The sequence below is a fragment of the Schistocerca americana genome, chromosome 2 (genome assembly GCF_021461395.2).
Source record: "Schistocerca americana isolate TAMUIC-IGC-003095 chromosome 2, iqSchAmer2.1, whole genome shotgun sequence".
Classification (NCBI taxonomy): Eukaryota; Metazoa; Arthropoda; class Insecta; order Orthoptera; family Acrididae; genus Schistocerca; species Schistocerca americana.
This window is the reverse complement of record NC_060120.1, coordinates 279,214,291-279,238,209: the sequence shown is the minus strand read 5'-3', so window position 1 is coordinate 279,238,209 and position 23,919 is coordinate 279,214,291. Positions and strand designations below refer to the sequence as shown.

Sequence of the window (23,919 nt, the reverse complement as noted above, 5' to 3'; positions counted from 1 at the left end):
AAGCAGTACATGCTATGGGAAAACATCTGTTTCTCAGCATCCTACCAAAGAAACAATGCCTGGCACCTGATTTGTAGGTAAGCAAATCTAACTGTTAGTTCCATTTGGTATTTTATGCACTGTTACTATCAAGTATTCATGTTAAGCTACTGTAACACAAAAGTGGCAAAGCAGTTTACTACAGATGTGTCCTTGCACTGTATACTTACTAAATGCCTTCAATTGGTAGTTGTTGCCTTTGGTCTAGAACCCATCAGAGTCCACACATCTCAGCATATGCTCCTTTCATTGCTGCAGCTGTTCTGCATGTACTTTTCATGAAGTTGTGCAGGAACTCAGCCAATTTTGGCTCCCAACATAATCTCAAGAACAATATAATAAACTGTTTGTCCATGATCACTGAGTTGATTTTGACAAAACTTGTTAAACTTAAGGGAAGAGTTTGAAAAGCAGACCTCCACTTATACATCACAAGTAGTTCCTCAGCAATGTAAGCAGCATCCCTCCCATACTTTATTTATTTATTCATTGAAATGAAATGATCGTATGGAATTGCTGACCGGGAGGCCCCATGCGGGGAAGTTCGGCCGCCGTATGGCAAGTCCTTCTTAGTTGACGCCACTTCGGCGACTTGCGAGTCAATGATGATGAAATGATGATGAACATACAGTCATCACGAGGTAGAGAAAATCCCTGACCCCGCCGGGAATCGAACCTGGGACCCAGGCGCAGGAAGCGAGAACACTACCGCATTTTATCAAGGTAGTATGAAAGATCCCACTTTTAAGTTATTATTTCTCAGTCAAAGGCTGTTTGGAACCAGTCCATGTTCTCTACTGAAAAATTATCAACATTTGACTGAGTGGATGTTTTCATTGTAATTAACTATGTTGAGATTATAGATTATACTGTCTAATGAACTACTTCTGCAAAATGTAGAAAACAATGGTTACATCATGCAAGTTACCTTTGCACACTGGTGGAATAGCCACCAGAGTGTATTACTGGAATTCATGTTTAGTGTTGTTACCATGTATGGTATGGTATATGAGAGGCATTAACAGAATCAGTTGCTGAATGATCACTGTGATGTACAAGAGATGCCGCATACTCATGTGAGACATTGCTTATTATGATTACAGTGGATATCATTAAAATTGGACTGTGGATCAATGTAAACATCTCATGGCGTCACAGGAATCACATTTCTTGTTACACCAAGTCCAAGATCATGACCAGACACGTCATCATCCAGGTTGCTCTTTCCCAACAGATTGCATCTCCCAGCAGAATAACTATCTATGTATCAAGAGCAGATTCATGCTACAGTGGTTTGAGGAGCATTATAGTGAAGCCACATTAATGTCTTTTCAGCCAAATTCGACTGAGTTTTTTACGTTTTCTGTGATTTCCCTACATTACTCCAGGCAAATGCCAGGATGGTTCATTTACACAAGAACACCCAAGTTCCTTCCCCATCCTTATACTACACATACCTCTGGGAAACAACCAAGTACTTGTCAAATCCATCCTATGCAAAACTGTTGCTTTATCATGTTCCAAAGGTGAGCCAACATGCAATAATGTTTTAAATCACCAGTGTGTGTGTGTGTGTGTGTGTGTGCGTGTGTGTGTGTTTGTTTCTTTTCTAAATTATGCTATCGAGAAGAAGGTGCTTGTCAACCAAATGATGTCACAACAGCACCCACTCATTGGTATTTGTACAAACAGGAAAATAAATTTAGGCTATAGGTAGTTTTGGATTTCATAAACTAATTATTGTTCTGTATAACTACAACAGAAGTTTCTGAGTGAAATTGGAGAACAGGAAAGTAATAGGCTAAAGGGGGGGCAGGGGGGGGGGCAGATACCACATTCACTGAAATGCTTACACATTGAGATAAGTCGTGAGTAATATTTCATCACACATCTGCTGTCACCAATCACCCACAGAGTTAGCTACTTACCAGAGATTTAACAACACTAATAACAATAAGTCACTTAACAATGTGAACACCATTTCCTTGCACCAGTGACTACAACAACAGATTGTTAATCACAGCCATTGTGACTGTACACTCAGTTTCAGCCAGGCTTCTGGAGTTGGTTTGAAGCTAGTGATCTAGCTAGAAGTTGAATTCTAATATGTGTTCAGTGGAAGTAGTTAACCAGGTTTAAAATTAAGTGATCCATCCTCATGGATAAGAGGCTGATCTACAGAGGTAACAAGAGATCCCACTGATGTGATTCACCCTATTCTTCAAAAGTATACACTTCTTTAAAAAGTAAATTCTTCTATCATTCAAAGTTGGCAACACACATCAATACCAGAGACAGGGAGGGTTCACTGCAATCTGTAACGATATACGGGAGGCACTCCTAAAGAACACATGTCCCCTATTAGCATACTAGTACCCTCATGCTGAGGTCAATATAGTGTCAAGGTAGCAAGAGCTCTGTCCCAGTTTGGGACTTCATCTGAACGAGTCAACATCATAGTCTTGGACTTGTTCATTTAAATGTAGAACCTTATACTGCAACAGAACAGTTTGTTAATCTGTGTATCAAATGATGCTTTAATAGTCAATTTCAGTAATAACTTATCAAGTGATCGTGTGGCAAAGATCTGTCTCAAAGTTAAGTAAATCTTTTATTCATATATGTAACAAAGTGAAATAATATTTAATCTGTCCTTGGTTGATGAGCCTTCTTGTTGAGCAACCAAAGACTCAACAGTTGTGGCCGGACGAAAGTAGTTTCTCCTGGTCACAACAAATAGCAACAATGATCAGCATTTAACTGGCTCATAATTCATGCCAGCTGCCTGCCTGTTGTGTACATCTTTTTTCTGAATTTTGGTGCTCTGCTTCTTGTCAGTTGTCTTACTGTATTGTCCTACAACATTTCAACACAGTGTGTCTACACGGACAAGGGAAAAAAATTCCCGGATTTCACGGTTAAAAATACACTTTCTCCCGGGCGAAAATACACTTTTCCCGTGTTAAGTGACCGTATACTATTCCTTGGCACTGTAAAACTCATCAATCCTCTGAATGTTTATGGTTCTATATACCGACGTAGAATTACCCGCAACTTTAGAAAACGAAACTCAGGGGAAAAAAACACTTTTTGAAACACCTTTAATGTGCAGCAATATGTAGGCTGCATATTTTCGTATTATGAAGGTATAAATTCGAATTCCACCAAATACCGCATGTTACTTTTCGAAGCATTGAAATGGAGATTGCTATGCGCTTTTGTAGGCCACTCATAACTCATGTCACGTGATCTCGCCAGCTCATGACAGCATAGGAAACGTGATGTAGTAAGCCAATAGCAAGATCACAGTTAAGTAGCGCGAAAACACAAATAAGAAAAGTAAATGGTTTAAATTAATATACATAGCATTCACAAATAATATTGGTCTCCAAGATTAATGAGCTGGAAGAGAAGCTAAGCTTCCACATATAATGTTGATCTTTTCTGCACGTGATACACTTTAAAATACATCACACAAATGTGCCAGGAAAATTTTTAATACCAACGTAAATGTGTGATCTTCTGAGCTCGAAATTCTTCTAAATGGCTGTCCTCAAAGAATTGATTTTTAAATGAGAGTCAAACACTTTGTTATTTAAGAAATTCATCATACATTCTCGCACATAGTTCATCTCGCTTTTAATGTATGTAACGCTTTTCAAACCACCGTTCGCAACATTTTCCCGCTGCCTGTTACAAATAGGTTCGTTTCAGTAGTTGCAAGAGAGCACCAGATAACAGTCGTCACCACGCGATGACGCAGGAAGGTCATATGTTCGTATGTGTAAAACATTAAAAGATCTTACATTATGTCATAAAAGAAACAAGACATCAAAAGATACTTCAAGAGCATCGGAATTTCGTGAACCATACTAAAATGCATAATTCGGCTTAAAGTGCACATTCGTATGTCCAGATTCGGATGCAAATTTTCTTGGAGTACCAGTATTGTATTATCTCATGTTTAGTTCTTTATTACGACATAATGTCATACGTGCACTTGAAATCAGCGAACAGTTGAAACCAGCCAACAGTGTGAAATTAAACAGTTCGTTTCAAATAAACTGACTACCTCAGCAGAAAAGATTAATAAAAGCCAAATCTCTTTAGCAAACCGACAAAGATAACTTCATTGTTCTGCAAGGCGATTAATGCTTGACTGTCCGAAACGTGGAAATAAAATCTGAAACTTTGGCCGGCCGTAATTATGCGAACATATTTTAATTCTTTTGATATCTCCTGGTCACTAAAATCAATTTTATCATTTAATGTGAAAGCAATAAACGAAGAGGAAACAAGAAAATCACTGAATGTAAACACAGGTCACTTGGAGATGACCCACCTCCCCACCACAACTCAGACTGCTCTGTGCATCAGGCCCGGATTTACTATATTTCCGAACCGGGGCAATATTAGGTAGTGGCGCCAAGCCACACTTCTGTAACAAGAAGCGGGAGAAGGTACTACTCATATGCAACTCAACTGCGCATGTGCAAGACCCCGCCCGCAACCGCTCAAAGGAATGTAATTTAAACGGTTGTCACGTCACACCCATCGGAGGCAATTTGTTGTTATGAAGCATTGCATAGTCTTCCAAAAGCCTTTGACACATTTTGCTGTTGGCAGACGCTTGTACGAGCACTGTGTTTTGTTGTTGTATACGGCGCATTTCCTTAGCAACTTAAGTTTATTTCACGGTTTTTTTTTTTTCTTCTTCTCTCGTTCATGTTTCGTTGCTGCAGTGTTATTCTGCAGTAGCGGGGTATAGTAATATCCTTTGTTAGAGTATTGGTTCTTACCACTCAAAACCACGAAAATTTAATTGAAAACTAAAACAATGAAAAATTCCCGGAATTGTGAACAATTCATGGGTTTTTCCCGGTTTTCTCCCGGATGAAAAAATTCCCGGGTTTTTCCCGGATCGTATACACCCTGCAACATTTCTGACCTGCCACAGGATAGTCTGTAACTGAACTTGCACAGTTTCAGGTGCAGCAGACACAATGCCTGCTGCTCACTGTCAGACAACTGACATCACTACTCCACGAACAAGCAGCACCGCTGCCAGTAGCTGCTCCAAAATTTTGCCAATATCACAGCCAAGATGAAGAATGGTCAGACTACACTGCACAATTAGAGGCACACTTCCCAGCCTACAGATTAACAGGTACAGAGCACAATGCCTCTTTTTTGTCCACCTCTGGTCCCGAGGTATACCACTTTTGTGTTAAACCGTGCATGGAACCTATTCCTGAGAAAATCATCTACGATGAGTTTGTAAAATTGTTACACAATTATTTTGACAATTACGTCCATGAATCAGCTGCGTGTTTAAATTCTTTCATCTGAAGCAGCAGCCTGTTCACACAGTCAAACAGTGGATAGCCAAACTTAGAGGTCTCACCACATATTGCAAGTTTAAATGTTCATGTGGAATTAACTATATCATGGTAACGTTATGTGATGTCATTACACAGAACGTATCCAATGGACATATTTGCACTGCAATTCTGAAGCTGCTTGACACTGATTTAAAATCAGTTCTGTCTATTGTGAAATTTCAAACAACTGTGGACTCAACAGACATTGATTTTAAGGCTTCTTGTGTTTCAGTTGTGCATAGTGCACCACACACTCAGTCTCATGTACAGATAGTGTTCAGGTAATTAAGAACAGTGCTCTGACAAATTAAGAACAGCTGAAGTAAAAACTTTCAGTCTGGCAGCACATGGCATGTGTTACTAAACTCTGGGAGAAAATCGTGTCCTCTGCATTTTTTGAGGCATGATCGGAAATATTGCCCATGCCATAATGCTAGTTGCTTTCAATGTAGACGTGAAGGTCATATTCCAACTGTATGTTTATGCAGAAGGGGCAGGACAAAGGCAACAGCCGCTAGTCCCCCCAGTGTGCTAGTACACAGTAACTACAGCTTCACTGTCAACAAATGTTCATGGTGCAGGCAACACCTCTCACTCAAATGCAAGCCACACCAAGTACTCCCGCAATGCAGTGGTCTTTAGCTGCTACATGCCGGCAGGCAAACAAACTTTTTGTTCAGTTACAAGTGAAAAATAAGATAATTAAATCACAGATGGACACTGGTGCTTCTGTTTCCCTGATAAATAAAGTCACTTATGACAGAATCGGTAGCCCACCACTAAAGCAGCCTACTTCAATTTTATCTACTTATAACGGACAAAAAATACCAGTTCTTAGCATGAGTAGTTTGCCAGCAACTTTTCAGGGAGTGACGCAATGTCATTCTTTCCACACACTAAGTTCTGAAAACAGGCAAACATATTTGGCTTAGATTTTTTTGATTTATTCAATTTGTGCATTCGGAATGATATGTTACAAATCAGTGTTTCTGTGCCTCACAGTAATGTTTCTGATTTGCGTAGTAAGTTCATGGAACTATTTTAACCAGGAATACGAAGAGCTAATAACTTTGAAGCTAACATTACTGTGCAAGGCAATGCACAGCTGCAATTTTTTCGTGCACGACCTGCCCACATGCATTATGTGAACAAGTTGCTCAGGAATTGCAAAAATGGCAAGACAATGGAGTTATCAAAGCCATTTCTGCACTCCAATGGACATCATCCTCGATCATTCTGAAGAAGTCTCAGGTGGTTTACGTTCATGTGTGGACTTTACGGCAACAGTAAACACACAAACTGTAGTGGGTTCTTGGCCTCTTCCACTTCTGAAGGAATTGATGAACAGACTGGGATGGGGCAAAGACTTTTCAAAGATAGATTTGCAGGAGGCATACATACAGTTACCACTGGGTGAACGATCCAAGCAATACTTTGTAATAAACAATCGCTTAGATTTGTTCCAGTTTCAAAACTACCATTTGGAAGTTCTTCAGCTCTGGCAGTTTTTCAGTGGTTCCTGGAACAGTTAACAGCAATAGTCCCTTCTTGTAAAAACTATATTTTTGTATTTAGGCAATATAATAAATACGCAGGTTATAAACCTAGCTACATCAACCTGTTCCTGGAACAGTTAACAGCAATAGTCCCTTGTGGCACAACTATTTAGATAATACTGTTGTATTTAGGTCACGTAATAAATACACAGGGTATAAATCCAACTAGGCCACATCTGTCTGTGATTGGAGGTCCACTGGCACCCCGTAACATTAAAGAGCTACAATCAGTCCTGGGGAAGTCCACCTATTATACAGAACTTATTCCTAACACTGCGCAAAGTGTTCCCCCACTTAACCAGCTGTACCAGAAAAATGTTCTTTTTGTGCAGTCTAAAGAAAGTCAGAAAGCATTTCAGCAACTGAAAGAGGCAATGTTAAGTCATAGATATTTGATTCACTTTGATCCAGCTAATACTGTTACAGTTAGGTGTGGACACGTCTACTTATGGGATCGGAACAGTGCTCTCCCATAAAATTGGTTCTTCTGACCGACCTATTGCTTTTCCCTAAAATACTGTAACTAAAGTCAGCTTGAAAAAGAGGTTCTCACCATTATCTATGGTGTTACCAGTATTTGTTAAGTTGGAAGTTCTATTTGTCGACATATCATCGGCCTTTGAGGACCTCGTTCAATCCTATCAAACGTGTCCCACCTCAGACAGTACAAAAAACTGCAACACTGGGCTCCGATATCGTCTGATGCCAGTATGAGTTGTTATGCAGGCTACTGCCCAACATTCGAATGTTTACATAGTGGCTCAGCTACCACTCAGTACAGACACAGCATTTGATTCATCTGAGTAACTATGTTTTCAAATCGATTCTCAGGATACTGACTGTCTTCAAAATTTTCACCTCAATGTTGGGGCTATTGCCTCAGCAGTTGCTTCTGAAATAGCTCTTCAGGTTGTTTTATAATAGTTCTTCAGGTTGTTTTACAACATGTGCACCATGGTTGAACATGCAGTTTGAAAGAAAATTTCCCACCCAGTGTTTTCAAATCGATTCTCAGGATACTGACTGTCTTCAAAATTTTCACCTCAATGTTGGGGCTATTGCCTCAGCAGTTGCTTCTGAAATAGCTCTTCAGGTTGTTTTATAATAGTTCTTCAGGTTGTTTTACAACATGTGCACCATGGTTGAACATACAGTTTGAAAGAAAATTTCCCACCCATGCAGCTTCCACAATCAGGAATTCTGCTGTGGCATACAAAAAAGTATGATGTGCAGGTTGTGACCACTCAGCAGGAAGTTCTGTCTTAACTCTACCAACATCACTGGCGTGCAGTGCCCTCATGCTGAAGTCGATATACTGTAGAGCTAACAAGAGCTCTGTCCCAGTTCATGACCTTTTCTAAAGGAGTCAGGATTATAGTATAGGACCAATGTGATAGTTAAAAGTTTCTGATGGACTTCTTCATTTAAATGTGGAACACTGTACTGCAACAGAAAACTTTGTTAACCTGTGCATCAAGTGAAGCTTTATTAGTCAATAACAACTGTAATTTATTGGGCCTGTGGCAAAGATCTGTATCAAAATTAAGTAAATCTTTTATTCATTTGCGGAATAAAGTAAAGTAATACTCCATCTGTTCTAATACAATGAGCGTTCTTCCCACAGTTATACCCAAACAAAAGTAGTTTTGCCTGGTCACAACAGACCATCTCAGCAACATTAGTTGTAAATGGAAAACCAAAGTGTGTAAACATCTAGTTGATTAAATGATAATTAAATCAAAACGATAAGCTGCAGACAGGTGTTGTTGATATACATCAATGGGGACAGCTGAAAACGTGTGCCCCAACCGGGACTCGAACCCGTGATCTCCTGCTTACATGGCAGATGCTCTATCCATCTGAGCCACCGAGGGCACAGAGGATAGTGCGACTGCAGGGACTTATCCTTTGCACACTTCCCTTGAGACCCAGATTCCCAACTGTCTACAACCTACATTCGTAGTGTTACCAATAGCATGTTCTCACAGGAAGCGTGCAAGGGATAAGTCCCTACGGTCACACTATCCTCTGTGCCCTCGGTGGCTCAGATGGATAGAGCGTCTGGCATGTAGCAGGAGATCCCAGGTTTGAGTCCCAGTCAGGGCACACATTTTTAGCTGTCCCCATTGATGTATATCAACAACACCTGTCGGCAGCTAAGGGTTTCGATTTAATTATCATTTCATTCTAGAGAAGCTGCACGCTCATCAATGGTATCTATTCTTTCGGAAACAGATGCCATCTTCATATAGTTAAAAGGCTACCCGGCCATTGCCTTCTTCCGTGCGAATGCGCACGCTTTGCCCAAACTCTTATGGGACTCGTCAGATTACTCTGGCGCGAGTAATGAGTGAATGGGCAAATATCTATTAGGAACACTGCGAATGTAGATTGTGGACAGTTGGGAATGTGGGTCTCATGGGAAGCGCGCAAGGGATAAGTGCCTGCAGTCGCACTATCCTCTGTGCCCTCGGTGGCTCAGATGGATAGAGCATCTGCCATGTAAGCAGGAGGTCCCAGGTTCGAGTCCTGGTTGGGGTACACATTTTCAGCTGTCCCAATTGATGTATATCAACAACACCTGTCAGCAGCTAAGGGTTTCGATTTAATTATCATTTCATTCTAGAGAAGCTGCACGCTCATCAATGGTATCTGTTCTTTCGGGAACAGATACCATCTTCATCAAGTTGATTATTAGGTGTTAGGCTTTACCAGTAATTACATTTATGTGTTCATTGTTTGGAAATTTTAACCAACGATAGCTTGATGCCTATAAAACTAGAAACACCTGCAGATGAAACACACAGATTCACATTTTTATTAGTCATTCAGCATTTGTATATGCAATACACTTTCTTCAGTCCACTTACTTATTCATATTACATGATACCTACTGACATTATTTACACTGTAGTATTTAGCATATCTTAAAATGTTTCTAAAGAATAAAGTGGGTTTATTAGAAAGAGCTGTGTAACTTTTCCTTAAATGATTTGATTGTTATGCTTGTGACATGTTTACACAGTTTGTTACATATTTTGATTGCCCTGTGGGTCTGACTATTGTTTGTTTTTGCTAGTCTTCAGGGTTAACACTTTCTAGAATATATAAATTAATTATACTTAAAATAGTACATTCATTGAACAAAATCTCTGCAATGAGTTCTGCTTTCTCCTTTTGCCATCATTCTAATTGTGTTCTTCTGAATTACAAAAATTTCCTTCATTTATTTATTTATTTATTTTGCTATTTCCCCAGAGTATTAATCCATACTTTAAAACAGATTGAAAATAGGCAAAATACACTGTCCTATTTGAAGATGACACATGACATCAGTTTCTCCAGGATGAATATTACTCTTGATAACCTAACTGTTACTTGTTCTACATGGTTCCTTCATTGTAGCTTGTTGTCAAGTGAAATGCCTAAAAATTTAACATTTTTTTCTAAAATGAATGATATATTCTGCATCTTATTTACAGTTAATAGTAAACCATTTGCCCTTAATGGATGCTACTTTTTCTTTAACTAATTCATTCTTTTGACATGGACTTCACATACATAGTTAAAAGGCAGCAAAGTAGCGTCATCTGCATACATACAAGGTGCGGCAGTCAAACCTGCATTTATTATTATTGAGCAGAAGTGTTGGAAGTAGTGTGGTGGGATGGGGGGGGGGGAGGGGGGGGGGGAGCGAGTAACCAAGGTCACCACTGCATTCCCCAACACAAAGCATTTCAGTAGCCATGGAGCAGTGGACTAAGCAACAATGGTTGTTTGGAGTGAAAACGTTCTACCAAAGCGGTAGCTATGCAGTTGCTCAGTGTCGTTTCTGGGCGCATTTGCAAATTAATCATAATAAGCTGGTGCCTTCAGTTAACTCAATAAAAACTTGCATCCTAAACTCTGAAAACGTTGGTGAAACAACAAGGAAAAGAGGTGGCAGAGCGAACACAATGCGTACTCCCGAAATGTGGAACGCATAAGAATTGCTGTGGGAAGATGCCCCTGGAGATCAGCGCGTAGACTGTCCAAAGGATTTTGAGATTAGACTTACATCACAACCCATACAAAATCCAGTCCAACAGCATTTCTGTGAAAGTATTTTGCAAATGATTTAAGAAAACGAGGCTCTTGTTCACAACATTTGGATGAGTGATGAGGCAAATTTTCACCTCAATGGATATGTGAACAAACAGCACTTTAGATACTGCAGTGATCAGTACCCTCACCAACTCCATGAAAAATCCCTGCACTCAACCAAGGTAACAGTTTGGTGTGCAATGTCCTCGTCAGGAATAACAGGCCCTTATTCTTTTTGAGAATGAAAGGGGGCAATCTGTTACTGTGAATGCTGAGCGCTATTCAACAATGTTAAGGACATTCTTCATACCTCAGCTTCGTCAATATGCAATGAATGATGAAACATTATGTCAACAAGATGGAGCAACTAGTCACACAGCCCATGTGAGCATGAATGTTCTCAATGAAGTTTTTCCTAACCAGCCAGGTGATTTCCAAGACTGGAGGGATTGCTTGTCTCCCCCCCCCCCCCCTCCCCTTTCCCATTTACCAGACCTTACAGCTTGTGATTTTTTTCATACCTTAAGAGCAAAGTGTACAATGAAAGACCTCAAAATGTTGGTGATCTCAAAACAAGAATCCAGCTGGAAATAGAGGGAATTCCTCAGGGTATGCTCCGTCATATGATGGGTAGCTTCATAAATTGCCTGCGAGAATGCCACGATCAAGAAGGACGCCATCTTGCTGACGTTATTTTCAAACAATGAAAAAAATGTGTTGATGTTTCTTAAATCCTTTTCAATTTAGAACAAGATTGTATGAATTAAATTTTGATATTTGCATCCATGTTTATTTTGCACTTATTTAAAAAAATGCAGGTTTGACTGCCACACCCTGTACATGTCTTTACATTTGCATTATTTGGTAAGTCGTCTACTTGTAGCAGGAGTAGAAGAGCTCCTAATTTTGATCCCTGTGGCACTCCATGTTGAATCTCAAGTGTATTTGATAACTGACCTTCTGAACTCACCATGTGCTTTCTTTTAGTGAGGTATGATTTCATTAGTTTTAGACTTTTGCCACAAATTCCATAGCATTCCAGTCTGGAGAGCAAAACATGGTGGTGAACATGATCAAAGGCCTTACTCAGACCGCAGAATGCTACCCATGTAAGAGCATGGTCCTCAAATGCTGATAAAATGTCTCTAACTAATAGCTCTACAGCTTACATACATGACCTTTCTTTCCTGTAACAAAACTGTGATGTACTTAATGCCTTGTTTAAGTTCTAGGTACTGTAATAAAATTGGTTATGGTGTGAGAAATGTACTAACCAATCTTGGATCGTATGAAATGACTGATTCCCAAATTGAAGACTCAAAACCTAGAAATCCACTACCATATAGCTACCGGTATATGAAAAAGTTGCTTTCCATTAGAACGTTCTAAACGGGGTACTAGCAGTAACAGGCAGCCCAGGTGGCTGACTAGTGGGATAAGGATATCATGTAGAACAAAGCGGGAATTATATCAAAATGTTATAAGTAGTCACAATCAAGCTACAGTAGCCCAATACAAACAGTAATGTAAGGTGCTTAAAAATGTTATTAGGAAGGCAAAGAGTATGTGGTATGCAAATAGAATAGCTAATTCACAGGATAAAGTTAAAACCATATGGACGGTTGTGAAGGAAGTGTCTAGTCAGCAGCTCAAGGTCGACAATATAAAGTCAGTTCATAGTAAAAATATTTCTGTTACCGATAAATCAGTTATATGTACAGTATTTAACAATTATTTTCTGATCATTGCTGGTGAATTAAATAAAAATTTAGTTTCTACAGCAAATCATATAACTTTCTTGGCAAATGCCTTTCCGAGATTGGTGTCTGAAATACTCCTCTGTGATACAGACAAGGTAGAAATTGAGTCAATAATTAAATCATTACAGAACGCATTACAGAATGCAGCATGTCATTCTCAATGGAGAGAAGTCTTCTGAAGTAAGAGTGATTTCAGGTGTGCCGCAGGGGAGTGTTGTAGGACCGTTGCTATTCACAATATACATAAATGACCTTGTGGATAACATCGGAAGTTCACTGAGGATTTTTGCAGATGATGCTGTGGTATATCGAGAGGTTGTAACAATGGAAAATTGTACTGAAATGCAGGAGGATCTGCAGCGAATTGACACATGGTGCAGGGAATGGCAATTGAATCTCAATGTAGACAAATGTAATGTGCTGCGAATACATAGAAAGAAAGATCCCTTATCATTTAGCTACAATATAGCAGGTCAGCAACTGGAAGCAGTTAATTCCATAAATTATCTGGGAGTAGGCATTAGGAGTGATTTAAAATGGAATGATTATGTAAAGTTGATCGTCAGTAAAGCACATGCCAGACTAAGATTCATTGGAAGAATCCTAAGGAAATGCAATCCAAAAACAAAGGAAGTAGGTTACAGTACACTTGTTCGCCCACTGCTTGAATATTGCTCACCAGTGTGGGATCCGTATCAGATAGGGTTGATAGAAGAGATAGAGAAGATCCAATGGACAGCAGCGTGCTTCATTACAGGATCATTTAGCAATCGCGAAAGCAGTATGGAGATGACAGGTAAACTCCTGTGGAAGACTCTGCACGAGAGACGCTCAGTAACTCGGTACGGGCTTTTGTTGAAGTTCCAACAACATACCTTCACCAAGGAGTCAAGCAGTATATTGCTCCCTCCTACGTATATCTCGCGAAGAGACCATGAGGATAAAATCAGAGAGATTAGAGCCCACACAGAGGCATACTGACAATCTTTCTTTCCACGAACAATACGAGACTGCAATAGAAGGGAGAACCAATAGAGGTACTCAAGGTACCCTCCGCCACACACCGTCAGGTGGCTTGCGGAGTATGGATGTAGATGTAGATGTAGAAATCACTGAAGACTAAGAACTCACATGGATACTATGGCACGCCTAGCAGAATATTGAAGTACTTTGCTACAATTGTTAGCCCTGTATTTAGTCATATTTGTAATTTTTTTGTTTAGGAATGGTCAGTTTCCTGAATGATTAAAGTACTCAGTAGTAGAGCCGCTTTATTAAAAGGCGGAAAAGGATAATGTAGACAATTTTAGGCCTATTTCTATGCCATTAGTGTTTGCTAAAGTTATTGAAAAGCCTGTGTATGTAAGGATTGTTGATCATTCTATATCACACAATTTGCTATCAAATGTACAGTTCGGCTTTAGAAGTCGTTTAACAACTGAAAATGCTGTATTCTCTTTCCTCTGTGAGGTACTGGATGGGTTAAACAAATGGTTTCAAATGATAGGCATATCTTTTTATTTAACTGAGGCATCTGATTGTGTTTATCACAAAATATTGCTCCAGAAGTTGGACCATTATGGAATATAGGTAGTAGCTCACAACCGGTTCACCTCTTACTTCAGCAACAGACAGCGAAAGGTCATTATTCACAATGTTGAGAATGGGTCTGATGTGGTGTCTGAGTGGAGTACAGTCAAGTGGGCAGTGCCCCAGGGATTAGTGTTGGAGCCACTCCTGCTCCTTATTTATATAAATGATGTACCCTCTAGTATTACAGGTAACTCTAAAAAATATTTCTGTTTGCCAATGACACTAGCTTGGTAGTAAAGGGTGTTGTGTGCAACATTGGTCCAGTTTCAAATAGTACAGTTCATGACCTAAGTTCATAGCTTGTAGAAAATAAACTAATGCTAAATCATAGTAAGACTCATTTTTACAGTTTCTAACATACAATTCAACAAAAGCTGATGTGTTAACTTCACAGAATGGGCATATGATTAGTGAAACTGAACAGTTCAAATTTCTAGGTGTTCAGAAAAATAATAAACTGTTGTGGAAAGCCCACGTTCAGGATCTTGTTCAAAGACTTAATGCTGCCATTTTTACTATGCGAACGGTATCTGAAGTGAGTGATCGTTCAACATGAAAATTAGTCTACTTTGCTTATTTTCATTCACTTGTGTTGTATGGTATTATATTTTGGGGTAACTCTCCCCATTCTAAAAGGATATTTTTGGCTCAGAAACAGGGGGTTCAGGCAATAAGTGGTGCAAGTTCATGAACCTCTTGTCGACCCCTGTTCATGAGTCTGGGTATTTTGACAATGGCCTCTCAATATATATATATATAGAGGGAAACATTCCACGTGGGAAAAATATATCTAAAAACAAATATGATGAGACTTACCAAACAAAAGTGCTGGCAGGTCGATAGACACACAAACAAACACAAACATACACACAAAATTCTAACTTTTGCAACCAACAGCTGCTTCATCAGGAAAGAGGGAAGGAGAGGGAAAGACGAAAGGATGTGGGTTTTATGTGTGGATGGATATGTGTGTGTGTGCGAGTGTATACCTGTCCTTTTTTCCCCCTAAGGTAAGTCTTTCCGCTCCCGGGATTGGAATGACTCCTTACCCTCTCCCTTAAAACCCACATCCTTTCGTCTTTCCCTCTCTTTCTCTCTTTCCTGATGAAGCAACCGTTGGTTGTGAAAGCTTGAATTTTGTGTGTATGTTTTTGTTTGTTTGTGTGTCTATCGACCTGCCAGTGCTTTCGTTTGGTAAGTCACATCATCTTTGTTTTTAGATATATTTTTCCCACGTGGAATGTTTCCCTCATATATTACTATCATTTCTTGTTAACAATATTAGCTTACTTCCAAGAACAAGCAGCTTTCACTCAGATAATACTCGGCAGAAATTAAACCTGCATTTGGATCGGACTTCCTTAACTTTTGTGCAGAAAGGTGTGCAGTATACTGCTGCATCCATATTCAATAAGCTACCACTCAAATTCAAAAATCTCAGCAGTAATCCACGCGCTTTCAAATCGAAACTTAAGAGTTTCCTCATGGGTCACTCCTTCTATTCTGTCGAGGAGCTCCTTGAAAAATTAAGCTGATTCTTGTGTTTACTTGAACTTATGGACTGACCTTTTTGGGTTCATAAACATTTATTCTTATCTGTTATTACTTTTATGTTGTAATTTCATGTACTGACATGTTGCATGAATTTGGAGGTTTGCTCCTCAATTTGGTCCTACAGAACTTGACGTGTAAATAAATAAATAAAATGTATAAACATCAACATATATAAATACTTAATGTAATTATGATGATGATTATGGACTTCTCAAAAAGATAAGCAACAATAAATAATTATTTGTACTTTATTTTTTAAATGTATGTTTTGCACAAATAGGTCTATATACGACAGTGTTTTCTTTGCTACACGTTGTTAGAGGTAAATCTTCGTCTTTGGGAACTTTGTAGAATGAGTTTGAAAGGCAAGAATGGAGTACAAGTTAGTGTGTTGTGTTAGCATTGTGGTTGATTTTGATTTGTATTCTGAAGTGAAACAACAGAAAATATATCTATTTAACAACATCAAGTCCACCAGTGTTCATGTTATTTAATAAAATGAAGCTGAGCATCCTATAGACCAGTATTAAAAGTTGCATTTCAGAATGGCCTATGGCCTTCCAACTTTGAAGAACAAAGAACAATTAAAAGACGATTATTATGTAAATTTTTTATACAAGTTCTACCGTTGCTACCTCTCGCTGCACTGTGTCACTTTGGCTGGTGCTTTCAAAGACTTTGGATAGTAATGGGATCAGTGAAATTGGCCTGTAGTTTGCAGGCTGATTTGCTTCCCTTCTTAAGGACGAGACTCACCTTGGATAATTTGAGGGGATCAGGTAAAATATCCTCTGTAAGACACAAGTTTATAGAGTATGAATGGCACTACAGGGTAATATATAACTTTTTCAGTAGGTTATTTGATACATGGTTTACCTCACTAAAGCTGCTTAATGAAGGTCCAGCCTGATCATGATTTAGGTTTGTGCTCTTAAAGATAATCCGTATATGTTTCATTAGATTTTCTTACTAACTTTTTGATTTCCTCTGCATAGGTTATGAAGTGCTGGTTGGGTGTATCTGCTGGTACTGCCACTGTGTTATCAGAGGTTCTGACTACATCTTAAATATTATTAATTAATGACCAGGCTGCTTTGCATTTGTTTTTACTGTATTTTTATGAAATTATTATTGGGTCTTTGTTTAGCCACTCTTTCTTGTACAGTTTCTTGGCAATTTTTTGTAGATTCTTAATTTCATCAGAATTATTAATTTTTCTTCTACCTCTTTAGATTCTCCAATTCTTGGGTGTGCCATGGCTTTCCCTTTCTACTTAAATGCCTTTTTTTTTCTTTGGAACAAGATGAGCATTTAAGATACTAATTAAATAACTGTGGAAGGTTTCATAAACAAGTTGGGTATTGGAACCACATCTTAGAAATAATTTGTCCTAGAACCACATCTTAGAAATAATTTGTCCTAGTCTTTATGCTCAGTAGGTGCACTAGTTTTTTCAGACTGTATTTTGTTAGTAGTAAGATATTTTTTTACTTAGTTAACTTTTGTTGGGACATGTTCCTGTCCACTTTTATACTATGTTTTAACTATACTGTTAACATATACTGTCATCTGGGAAAATAAATTATTTCACACTGGTGGAATACACGTCATGAGGACACTTAATAGAGACACTACCTACGCATGCTTTTAGCCTAGTAGGTTTTGAATTAAAATAGTGGAAATTGTGCTGCCTTAGGATATTCAATAACTTTTTTACACTAGGTATGTTCCAGTTACATCAAAGCTTGAATTCATGCCTCCCCCACCCCCACCACCACTTTGTTACATAGCAGAGTACACCATCTAAGTAGTATGTTCATCTGAGTTGGGAGCAAGGCAGACACACGCTAAAATAACTTTCATTACATCACATATTGTACCCACAATTTCAAAGTGTTTCTCAACACATGCCCAACTGAGATCAAGTAAACACACTGAATATTTGAAGCGGCATGTGGAACAGATTCCTCAAAAAACAATTATCAGTTTCTAAGAAAGTCAAAACAGCATACCTGCAGGTATCCTATTTAATTGCAAAATCCATCTCACTGCACATTATTGGCGAGAAATTACTTTTCCCTGCGGCTGTCAAAGGTTTGTGTAAAAGTATGAAGTTGATACCGCTCTCAGATGATAGTGTGGTTCCTCATATTGATGCAATAGCCACTGACAGGAAAAATCAATTGCACATCTTCATGACAGCCCAAAATTTGCCAGCATCTTGAAGACAGTCCTGATATCAGACATCTTTCCTAGCTTCTAATTTCTGTACTCTCCAGATATAAAAATGAAATGAACATGGACTTTCTATTTTGTAAAGCTCTGGAAGGGAGACTATACGTGAAGATATTTTCTTCCTTGTGAATTCCTTTTTTGTTGACAATAATCTGATATGGACAAATTGACTTGGTATATGTACGATGGGATGGCAGCACTTACTGAAACTAAAATGGGGCTCATGGCTGTTTCTCCTTCAGTACAATTCACACTTTGCATGATGCATAGGAAGGCATTGGCCTCTCGAGTAGTACAACAGGAAGTCAATGAAGTGCTGAACGATGCAATTAGTGGTGCAAATTTTGTGAAACCAAGAGCTTTAAACAGTAGCCTTCTTTCAAGGGGATGAGTTTTACTCATGATTCACTTCTACTGCACACAAGTACATTGGTTGTCTCGTGTTAGCTAGTTCCTCATTGTGTTGTGGAGTTGAAGGATGAACTTTATGTGTTCCTGTTGAACAGATTTCACACACTCACAGCTCCATTTCTAGATGAAAAATGGCCTTTAATGTCGTACCAATGGGCTGATGTTTTTGAGAAACTGATTGATCCTCACAAATCAGTTCCATGCGGAAACAGTAATATCTTCTTTCTAAGCAAGTAAGAGCTTGAGTCTAAGAGAAAAACTGAACTTTAGAATACCCAGATGGAGAAGAGTAATGCGAGATATCTGCTCATCTGGATGATTTCATGAATGACTGGATCCACAATCACTTCAATATGATCATTACAGACCATTTGTTAACAGCAGAACACAAAGAACTAATAGACCTCTCAAGTGAGCTAATAGACCTCTCAAGTGACAGAACACTTTGAAATGAATTTAAATTGAAGTCTCTTGAAAATTTTTGGGTGCAGACTTGGAATGAATATCCCAATTTAGCAAGATGGACAGTGGATGTGTTATTACCCTTCACATCAACTTACTTGTCTGAGTCACCATTTTCTAAAAAAATGACATTATCAAGACAAAACACTGGTCTTGACTGCAATTGAAAGAGGATCTGCGAGTTGCTATTTCAAAGATGCAACAAAGATTTGATCTGATTTCTTCACAAATTCACACTAAATTTGGAAATGTCAGAAAATTTCCAAATATTGAATCTTGGGCATTTTTACTCTTGATTATTTCCTTTCTGGATGATCAGTTTGAATATAACAGTTTTTAAACTGGCATTTAAATGTTGACTATTGTTTTATCATCAAACTCTCTCTCTCTCTCTCTCTCTCTCTCTCTCTCACACACACACACACACACACACACACACACACACGAACAAGCACACCTGCCGCACACAAACCTCACCACTACCTACACACACACACACACACACACACACACACACACACACACACACACACACTTTCACACAAACGAGCACACCTGCCACACACGTAACTCACCACTACCTCTGGCCGCAGAAGCTAGAATGCAACTGTCACATTTAATAAAAGCAGCAATCTGCAATGGGGCAGGCAAGAGGAAAGGATAGCAGTGTATGGAGAGAGAATAGCAGTGGCTTGTGGAGCATGCAGGGACTAGGTGGTGGCAGGATAAGGGTGCCAGGTGCAGTGTCGGGAGGCCGTGAGGAAAGGAGGGGGAGGGGTGACGGGAAGTGGAACAGAGAGGAGAAGGGAAAAAGACTGCTGGGTGCACTGGCAAAGAGCAATGAACAATGAGGGTAGTGGACACGAAATGGGACTAGGTGATAGGACAAAGAGGGCGGAGACTATTGGGTGGAGGGTGTGGGGAGACTAGAACACCGTAGGTTGAGGCCAGGATAATTTTGCTTGCAGAGAATGTGTTGTAAGGATAAGTCCCATCTGCACAGTTTAGAGAAACTGGAGGTGGACAGGTGGATCCATGTGGCTCGAGTTGTGAAGCAGCCGTTGAAATCAAGCATGTTATGTTCAGCTGCAGGTTGTGGCACAGAGTGGTCCACTTTTGCTCTTGGCCACAATTTGGTGGTGACCCTTCATTCTAATGGACAGCTGGTTCGTAGTCATATCAATATAAAAAGCTGTTCAGTGATTGCACAGATCTGGTATTAACATTGCTGCTTTCACAGGTGGCCTGCCCTCTGATGGGGTAGGACAAGCGTCTGACAGGATTGGGATAGGAAGCACTGGGTGGATGGATTGGGCAGGTCTTACACCTGGGTCTTCCACAGGTATATGATCCCAGTCATAAGGAGTTGGTATAGAGTGTGGCACAAGGATGGCCTAGGACATTGTGGAGGTCGGGTGTGCGATAGAACACCACTTTAGGATGGGAGGGAATGATCTTGGGTAGTATGTCCCTCATTTCAGGGCATGATGATAGATAATCAAAGCCCTGACAAAGGATGTGGTTTAGTTGTTCCAGTCTGGGGTGGTACTGGGTCATGAAGGGGACTCTCCTTTGTAGCTGCTTCTTGGGGTGATGGGAGGATTGGGGTTGTGTGGAGATTATGGCATGAGAACTGATTTGTGAACTAATTTGTAAAAGAATATGTAGTGAAATACACACATTTCCTCAGTTCCATTAATTGCACATACATACATGGTTATTTATAAACTAGCTGTAATTGTTAATTTTCACCCCCTTTTAATTATACTTATATATGATCATTTTTTGAAAAAAAAAAGTTTAACTATGATGTGATCAAAGGACACTATTGTAACAATTAGACAAAAGTAAATAGGTATCATAGGCTGCATTTGTGTCAAGTATGAGAAGTGCCGCAGAAGGAAAGAAAAATGGGGGAGGGGGTTGGGGGACAAAATGATTTATGTTGCAGATGAGAGTGCAATGGAAAAAGTTTGAGAACCTCTGCTATAGCTGACTGATGTGTGGTATACAGAAACACATAGCAGAAAACAGTATTTATACTAGCTTTTAAGCTCTTGCTCTTTCTCTAGTAGAAGAACCCACATTCACATGAGCAACCGCACAGACATCCAAATGCACACACCAGCAACTGCTGGTGCGTGTGTTTGGATGTGTGTATGGTTGCACATGTGAATATGTGTTCTTGTACTAGAAAAGAGCAAGGGATTGAAAGCTAGTCTAATTATTAATATTTAACTGAAACGCTATTATTTCTCAACAGGTATATGTTGCATACTTCTGGTATTACAGTACGTTTCTATATAAGGTTTGGTACAGCAAAAACTACATTATTGATTTAGAATTCTGGACACTAGCTACCTTCATTTAAACTGGTTTCATTACTTACGAGTTAATGCAAGCATTCAGGCTGAATATCCACTGTCTAAATGTTTCATCCCTCTGATGCAGGTTGATGGCCTCCTCAGGGATCCCATCTTTCCCCAGCATCTTTAAGTATCTCACTTCTCGGAGAAGTATTACAAGCTGAAATATTAATGAAAATCAACATCAATTTCTAACAAATATGCCTTGTCTCTACGAACAGTCTTTTATGTTAAGAGTTGTTCTCTTCACGATTCTGTAGCTTGTGAAAACAATGACAAACAACCATCAGAAATAACTACAGCCACTGATTCAAGAATACTAATACATTTAAAAGTAAGTGAGCATGAACAGCTTCACCAGAAGTAGAAAATTTTATTGACTGGGGAGAAATCATGAAGGAAGTACCATAGGGTTCAATTTTGGGTCCACTCCTATTCCTTATAAATGTGAATGACCTTCCATGTAACATTAATCCAGCAGAACTGGTACTTTTTGAAGACATTATTAATGTTGTAATAAATCTCATTAGAGAGAAAGAAACAAAAGAGATAGTTATTGATGTTTTTCAAACAATTATTACATGGTTCTCTGAAAACACTCTCTCTCTAAATTTTTAGAAAACATGCAATGGTATATTGAGTTCTGTGCAACAAAGAAGAGTCATACCAAGAACTGATGTAGGACGTGAGCTGAAGTTAGTAAAAGGGTAAAATGCTCCAAGTTTTTTGGTGTACATATTGATGAAACTTGGAAGAAGCGTATTACTGAGCTGGTAAACAATTTGGTTCAGTTGCTTTTGCTCTCTGTCTAATTCCTAGCATTGCAAACAATAACTGCTAATGTTGGAAACAAACAAATCAACCTCCTAAGACATTTTGCACATTTACACTCAATAATGTTTATGGAATAATTTTCTGGGGTAACTCTCAAATAAAAAGAAAGTACTGATTGCACAACAGCGAACAGTAACAATAATATGTGGTCTTCATCTGTGATCATCACGTAGGTACCTCTTCAAGGAGGCATTTAGACTCCACATCCTCACACATATATTCATAAATAATCCATCACAATTTCAGAAGAATAGCAGTGCACATACCTACAACACTAGTGGAAAAAAATCTGATTTATTACCCACTAATGAAGCTGTCACTGACTCAGAAAGCAATTCAATATGCAGCAATAATTTTTTTCATTATTTCCCAATAACATAAAATGTCTTACAGGAAGCAAAGCAAGTTTTAAATCTAACCTAAAATCACTTCTTCTGTGCAACTCTTCCTCATCCATGGACGAATTGTTATTTAAACACAGGTGTGTTTAATAGTTGTGGGAGTAAGACTACTGAAAAATAATATGTTCATTAATGTTAACAATAAAACTGACTCATTCCACATAACACTGGTAGAAGAATGATTCATATGATCTATGGAACATGTAAATAACCAACTAATTCATTTTTAAAATAAGTTCTTCATGTGCTTGAGAAAGTTGCAATTGGAGAAAAAAATTCTTTTCAGTGAAAGGCTCAACAGTCCTTCAGTAATGAAGACCAACTGAAATGTAAATTTTAGCAAATGGACACAACTACAATGATTAAGGCAATCACACTGATTTGAATTTGGGGCAACAAATCAAATATATCTATTACTTACTGAAGTGGCAAGGAGTGAAGAAGGTGGGTGTGTATCATTAAAATAAATCCCTACTTGTAACACTTACTTCTTCACTGAAGTTTAAGTTCAGAGTAAAACCCTTCTTTCTTGTTAATATGGTTTTATTTAGATTTTCTGCACAGATGTTAGGAACGGTGGTCATCCAATTAGTGAAAATATAATCTTCAAATGAATCAAGAGATTCAAATAAATTATCACATCTTCTTATGAGGTTTTCTGCTTCTTCAGACTTCCTCAGTCTGCAACAAGACAACAAATTCATGATATCCAGCCATAAAAATAGCAGCTTATTATACAAACTAACACTGTACAGTTTTTTTCCAGATTATGTTTTTGCTTTTTTGCAAATAACATGAAGATGCAGTGCACAGCACACCTTTCCTCTAAACTGAAGAAGGGAATTCTGCCTGAACACACCATTCAGTCCTGTAATCAGCACGACCTCAGGCATCACTGGCAGACCCTGTTCTACTTCCACCTCTGCCCATATTCCAGCCTCCCCTCCAACCCCCACTCACAATTTATTACTTTTCTTGCTATACTCTCATATATTACATTGGCTTATAGCTCTATGGCTCTCCATTTCACTGTTTTCTCGGCATTCACTCACCCTCTGTACCTATATTCTATCCTATCCCACCCCACCTCTAACCCCAGCTAGCTGTCGCCCAATATGCAACAGTGGTAACCTTCCTTTGCAACCATATTCTAAACATTTTCCCCCACTGTCCTTCCCTCTTACTAGACTTAGCCCCATCTGCCCCATCTGTCACTCATCTCTTCCATGGTCTCCTTCATTAAT

The 23,919-nt window shown here is 38.9% G+C and overlaps 1 protein-coding gene and 1 non-coding gene across 2 annotated transcripts in view; one reads left to right on the top strand and one right to left on the bottom strand.

Annotated features, from left to right (window-relative positions):
• LOC124593960 (dynein beta chain, ciliary-like) overlaps nt 1-23,919 on the bottom strand; it is a 746,507-nt gene that overhangs the window by 548,991 nt on the left and 173,597 nt on the right. Inside the window, exons 13-14 of the mRNA XM_047132308.1 lie at nt 23,164-23,356; nt 21,464-21,600 (exon numbers count right to left, since the gene is read on the bottom strand). Of these exons, the coding sequence (XP_046988264.1) occupies nt 21,464-21,600; nt 23,164-23,356 (330 nt within the window). The remainder of the gene's footprint in view (nt 1-21,463; nt 21,601-23,163; nt 23,357-23,919) is intronic.
• Trnat-ugu lies at nt 9,443-9,517 on the top strand. Its single transcript has one exon. It is a non-coding gene; the product is annotated as a tRNA-Thr (tRNA).